The sequence below is a fragment of the Pteropus vampyrus genome, unplaced genomic scaffold (assembly GCF_000151845.1).
Source record: "Pteropus vampyrus isolate Shadow unplaced genomic scaffold, Pvam_2.0 Scaffold168, whole genome shotgun sequence".
Taxonomy (NCBI): Eukaryota; Metazoa; Chordata; class Mammalia; order Chiroptera; family Pteropodidae; genus Pteropus; species Pteropus vampyrus.
In genome coordinates, this window is record NW_011888949.1 from 396,277 (window position 1) to 402,491 (window position 6,215).

The 6,215-nt window shown below is 60.4% G+C and overlaps 1 protein-coding gene across 1 annotated transcript in view; it reads left to right on the top strand.

Moving 5' to 3' along the window:
- Positions 1–220: 220 nt before the first annotated feature.
- The window catches only part of INSIG1 (insulin induced gene 1), an 8,148-nt gene continuing 2,153 nt past the window's right edge, over positions 221–6,215 (top strand). Inside the window, exons 1-4 of the mRNA XM_011370388.2 lie at positions 221–874; positions 3,519–3,643; positions 4,747–4,913; positions 5,252–5,351. Of these exons, the coding sequence (XP_011368690.2) occupies positions 358–874; positions 3,519–3,643; positions 4,747–4,913; positions 5,252–5,351 (909 nt within the window). The 5' untranslated portion in view covers positions 221–357. The remainder of the gene's footprint in view (positions 875–3,518; positions 3,644–4,746; positions 4,914–5,251; positions 5,352–6,215) is intronic.

Here is a 6,215-nt window from a genome sequence, read left to right on the forward strand (position 1 = left end):
CCCCCCTCCCGCAGTCCCGGGATGGGGGCTGCACCCCTGACCCTGGGTGGGCCGAGCCACGGGTCCGTTCCGTCCCGGAGGACCCCAGTAACTTGCCCTGGCTCCGTGTCCAGCAGACGGACGGGGTCTGGGAAACTTTTGGACCGGACGGGCGGGCGCTTCGGGGTGCGTGCAGAGGAGCGGTGCGGGCGGAGCCGAGCGGGCTCTGTAGCCCTTGGGGGTCCCTCGCACGCGGCTGCCCCTGACTGCAGCCCCCGCGCCCCACTGCGGCCGGCGCCCGCCCGGCGCTGCTGCCGTGTGGGCCGCGGGTCCCGCGGACTCCCCGGAGGGGCAGCTTCCCTGGACGTGAGGCGATGAATGAGAGCGCAGCCCCGCGGCCGGCGGGGCCTTTCCCACCTGCCCGTTCCCCGCAAATGGACGTGGCGGGCCTTCCCAACCCCCTTTCTCCTTCCAGGAAAGCCTGTCGCGCTGGCGACACCGATGCCCAGACTGGACGACCACTGCTGGAGCTGTCCCTGCGCTCACGGCCCCAGGCACGCAGGCCGCGCGAGAGCCAGTGCCGGAGGGCTGGCAGCCAAAGTGGGAGAGATGATCACCTCCTCAGTGTCCCGCCCCTCTCTGCTGGTGGCCCGCGCTGCCCCGGACTCCGACCCCTCGCGGGGGCCTGGGAGCACCGGCGCGGGGGGCGGCAGCGCCAGCTGGCATCACCGCCTGGTGCAGAGGGGCCTGGTGCTGTTCTCCGTCGGGGTGGGCCTGGCTCTGGTGCTCAACCTGCTGCAGGTCCAGAGGAATGTCACCCTTTTCCCTGAGGAGGTGACCGCCACCGCCTTCTCCTCGGCCTGGTGGGTGCCTCCCTGTTGTGGGACAGCAGCTGGTGAGTAGGAGCGCGGAACCTTGTTGGGCCAAAAAGGTTCTTTAGCCTTGAGGAACGTTTATTTGAAAACGGAGCCGTCCCCGGAGGAAAAGTGGGCGTTTCCAGTGTGGGTGCGGCGGGGACTCCGAACCCCCAAACGCTCGCGTGCGGGGGGCTGGGGGTTGGGGGGAGGGGTGGAGGAAGCCGGGTGATGGACATGAGGGGGGAGGAAAGCGGCGGCTTCCCGCTGTGCCCGGCCGGCCAGGTCCTTCCTCCTGCCCGGGCACTGCCCTGCGCGCCGAGCCCGCCGCTGTCATCGCCGGCCGGCTGCCCGATTGGCCGCCGCGGAACTGGTGAGCAGAGGCGCTGGGCCGCTATTGGCTGCGCCTGCGAACATGCTACCCGGCTGGGTAACTGAAAACAAACCGTCACGTGGGCGAGCGGCCTCCCTACTTCCTTCTGGGGTGGCCTAGGAGTGGGCGGAAGGAAGCCAGGCCCTCCCCCGGGACTCTTAGGAAAAGAGCATCCCCTTGTCCCGAGCGTGGGCGGGAGCGCACCTGGCTGGCTTCAGAGGCGCGGGGAACCGTCCCACAGGCTCGGTCTAAGTTGCGGATGGGCGGGCCGTCTCCTTTTCGTCGCTTTTCTTGGTTCCTTGGCGGGTCTGATCCCCTAGTCCGGCAGCATTTGTTGGTTAGCAAACACCTGTCAGCTGCTTCCTGCAGCCCCGGCTCTGCTGTCGAAATACAGAGTGAGCACAGCAGCCCGTCCTGAGCATCCCACGGTCCGATGGGCAGAACAAGCTGGTGACAAGTCCCACAGGAGCAGTGCCCTGCGGTTTGCTTTGTAGCTGACGTTTCCGGGCGGCTTGCTCTGTGTGTTGAGCTTTATTTGCTCCTGGCAGCAGCACTGTGCTATAGCTACATTTTATAGACATGGAAACCAAGTCACGGGTTCTGCAACTGTGTCCAGGGACCACAGCTAGCAAGTGGCAGGGCCATTGTTCCGAACTCCGCATACTGTCTCCCTGCAGTCCGGGCATGTCCCCTGTCATGTGGAGACATGTCGCCTTCTCGGCAGACTCACTCAAACCAGCAGGAGGCTGCAGTGGACGGCAGTGCGTTTCGGCCGGGACACTTAGGCGGCTCTGTGGTCACTGAGCAGGGGACAGAGCTTTTTTGCCGGGTCCTCAGAAAAGGCAGTTCCTGCTCTGTGTTTCTAAATCCTCTAAGGATACTGCTACACTGTTAAAAATCCTTTTTGAGAAATAGATCTAGATGCAGAATTCTATTTTTCATATACATTTGGCGCAGTAGTTTCCAAAACTTGATCTTAACACTTGATCTTAATCCAAAACTTGATCTTAAAAATGACACACTTAGTTTAGGTTTTATTTGTCATAGAAGCTTCCGGAAATTCCGGGCATATCTGAAACAGTTTCTCATTCCCTATTTTTGTTTTCACTGTCAGCCAAGAGTGAAGGGGAACGTTTCCTAGTACATTTTCATACTTTGCTTTTAACTTTAAAAGGTAAAATTAAGTTATAGTGAAGTCATAGAACGTGGGCTTCCATTTTTCAAAACCCCAAAGTTAGAACTCTATAAAATACATCGTGAAATTGAAACTGAAATTCTTTCCTTTGCATATTTGGCTAAAACTGTGATTCTGTCCCTCTGTCCGGGAACCTAAGGCGTTCCCTGTCCCACAGGTGGAGTTACCGCCTGGCTGCCCAGCCTCTGGACCTGGGCGACCGCATCCCGCAGTCAGGCCCCGTGGCCTGTGTCCCCAGCAGTCACCGCCCTGCTGTCTGTCCTGCCTGCCTCTTCCCGTCCACTCCTCTCCCTGAATGCCCGGCCTCCCCGTCTAACGTCTGTCTGCGCTCGTGCCCTAAAGCTCCGTGTCTGAGAACCTCCTTGCTGTCCAGACCGCACCGAGCCCCTCCTCCGTCTCCTAGTTACATAATCATCATTTCACACATGAGGGAACAGACACGAGGCCAGGTCCCATCCGCGGGGACTGGGAACAGACGCCAGGTATCCTGTGCCCGCTCGCATGGTCCTCCACAGGTCGGGCCTGGACTCCCAGGGACAGCACAGTGTGCTTGGCCTGCCGCCGCACTGACCCGCAGATGACGGGCAGCGGTGCTCAGGGTCCCCAGAGCAAATACTGTCACCCCCTCACTGCCGAATCCGGTGCCACCTCTGGGCACGTGGCCTCTGTGCCCCAGATGTCAGAGTCAGACCAGAGTAAGTGTGCCCAGCCTCAGGGCTGGCCCCATGAGGCGCGCCACCACTTGAGACCCGTGGCCTCGGGAGCCCTCGTGAAGCTCACCGCTCATTGTAACATGGCGACCATGCGGACGTGGTGGAGGCCGCGCCCGTTGTGCAGGCCAGGCCCGCAGGGTCCACGTCTCTGCGTTAATGCCAAGCAGCGAGGCCCGCGGGGTCCACATTTCTGCGTTAATGCCAAGCAGCGAGTTGTTTGAACCTTCTCAAAACTGATCTTCGTGCTCCAGGGGAACGGAATTGTGAAGAGAGTCTCAGTTTCGGTGTTATGAGAGCGGATCAATTTTCTAGGGAAACTGGTTTGGCGATATGTTAACTGCCTCGTGGACTCGTATCGCTTGAAGCCGGTGCCCCCTGACGGTCGTTTTCCCTTGTTTTAACAGCGGTCGTCGGCTTGCTGTACCCCTGCATTGACAGTCACCTGGGGGAGCCCCACAAGTTCAAGAGGGAGTGGGCCAGCGTCATGCGCTGCGTCGCGGTCTTCGTGGGCATCAACCACGCCAGTGCTGTATCCTTCAGCGGACGCGCCGTGTCCGAGCGTTTTCCTAGGTGATTTCGCTGCGCGTAGGGAGTGCATGTCACCTCTTAGGTCGGTCGAAGTCTTCTCCTGAGGGATTTATTTTAAAGCCTGTCGCTTAGTCTGCGCTTAGCGGGAGTTTTCAAAATGCTTCCGGGTCATTTCAGGAAACAGCGGGAGGACTGTTACCCTCCTCCGTCACCCCCGTCTGCTTCCTCGGCGTTCCTTCCGTAATTGTCCTGCGCTTCCGCCGTCACGAAGACCGGCTTCCTGCGGCTCCGTGACGCGTGGCGACAGGGTCACGCTTGGCCGCTTCCTCTGCTCCTCTGCCCCCTCCCTGGTGTGACCACAGAAGTCCCATGCCGGCCAGCAGCGGTGACCTTAACACGGGCCCCGCACGCCCGGGTCCCCAGTGGAGCGGGTCGCACGGAACGTGTTGCCTGTCTGCACGTAAGCGTGTTTCGGAAGGAGGTCCGTGGCGCCCCAGGTCTCAGAAGATTTCGGGTTTCTTTAGCACGACTAGTCTATAGTTTCAAGGCTTAGAGGAAGACACTCTGGGATTCCCACAGTTCCTAAGTCTGCCGTTCTCCTGTCTTAATGATGAGAATGTCCGAAACAGGTAGTGCGGGACGTCCCGGCTCTGAGAAGTTGGTTTCGTCACCAGGCGACATCGGCGTCGTGATGACAGCCAGGTGCGTCTCCGCAGACACGGGGTGCGTGGCGTCTGCAGAGGCACCGTGTGCGGGGGCGGGGGGCGTGCTCCCGCAGCTCGGCCGCCGGGGACACGAGAATGAGCACAGAGTAGCCGCGGGTCCCTAGCACCCAGGTGGGTCGGAGGCTGAGACACCCGCAGACTGTTAGAGCTGACTTTCGGAACCTTTACTCGGAACGTTTTGACCCACCGGCCCCCGAGAAGTCCGCGTCGTCTGGAGCCCGGGCCCTGGCGTCTGACGGCCTTCGCGAGCTGCCCGGTCGTGCTTACAGGTGGGGGCCGTGTGGCCTGTGAGAGCAAGAACACAGGTGGGTCCCGGGATTGTGTGTGTTTCCGATCTGATTGCAAATTGTTAAATTTTCCTTAACTTTTACATCACCAGAAATTGGATTTTGCCAATAACGTTCAGCTCTCCTTGACACTGGCGGCCCTGTCTTTGGGCCTTTGGTGGACATTTGACCGCTCGAGAAGCGGCCTTGGCCTTGGGATCACCATCGCCTTCCTGGCCACCCTGATCACCCAGCTGCTGGTGTACAACGGAGTCTATCAGTAAGCACGTGACCCCCGACGTCAGCCCCCCCCAGAGGCGGTTACCTCGCTCGTGTTAGAAACAGCCCTTTCGCTGACACGTTCGCGCTTTATCTATCTGTACACACACGCTCTAGGCCTGGGCACGAAACTCTCAAAAATGCGGCTCATCGCTGGTTCTCGTGTTAAGAATCCGCCGCCCGCAGTTTAATGCGACGGGAAACCAAAGCGGAGCAGGCGGGGAGCGTTGGGACGTTGTGTCCTGCGGTGCTTCCTGATTGCCGTGCCCCGCGCGTCCCCGTTAGAGAGAGTCACCGGAGCTTTGCTCGGTGCCACGTCCCTGCCTTCTCTTTCCGCAGGTACACGTCCCCGGACTTCCTCTACATCCGCTCCTGGCTGCCCTGCATCTTTTTCTCGGGAGGCGTGACGGTGGGGAACATAGGGCGGCAGCTGGCTATGGTGCGTACCCGTCCCTCTCCTGACCCCGTGGGCTCCCAGTCGACGCGGTTGCTTTGCGTCGTGTGTCATCTGTCGATAAATGTCTGGTCAAGACTCGATGGTGACGATTACTGAGGAAAGCCTATGTTAAAAAAAAGTGGGTGAGAGTAAGTAGTTCCTTGCCGAATCGCGAAGATGCTAGCATTTGTGAGCCCCCAGTTCAGTCTAGAAAGGATGCGTGAGGGGCAGCTCCCCCCCGTCACGCGCACGGCCCGCGGCTCCTCGCGGCGGCCACTGCAGGGAAGTGCGTCCAGAGACGGCTGCGGTCGGTGGTTTACCGTGTCCTCCCTCCCTCACCTGGAGTGCAGGGGACATTGGGGAAGGACGTCAGAGGCCGCAGAGACCCCGTGGGTGCCTGTTGGGGCCCGGCTCGGGGAGCCCCGCCCACAGGCAGGCAGACCTGGCTCCGTCGTGGGCGCGTCTGCCCCACTGGGTGGACCACCCACCTGTGCCTGCCCATCCCTCCTGGAAGGGAGAAACTGCCCCCGTGGCAGCCAGCCACCTGCTGGGGGCCGGTCAGGCAGGTGACGTCAGCGACCATGGCAGCAGCTCTTGTTGGTCCCTAAAAGTATGGACATTTAACTGTTATTTCCAGTTTACTTTGACTCAAAGTCTTAGATAAAAATGAGCTAAAAAAGAAAAACCAGGGCCTTAGATGGCCCATCGCTGCCACAGACAGACGGGCTTCTCGGGAGGCTCACCTCGGTCCCTCACGGTGGCGTCTCGGAAGCAGGACCTCTTCAGTGCCAGCTGGTCTCTGCCCTTGGCTTTCCTTCCATCCCGCGAAAGTCTGTGAGTCTCCGAAGTGGTAGGGAGCCTCGGGAG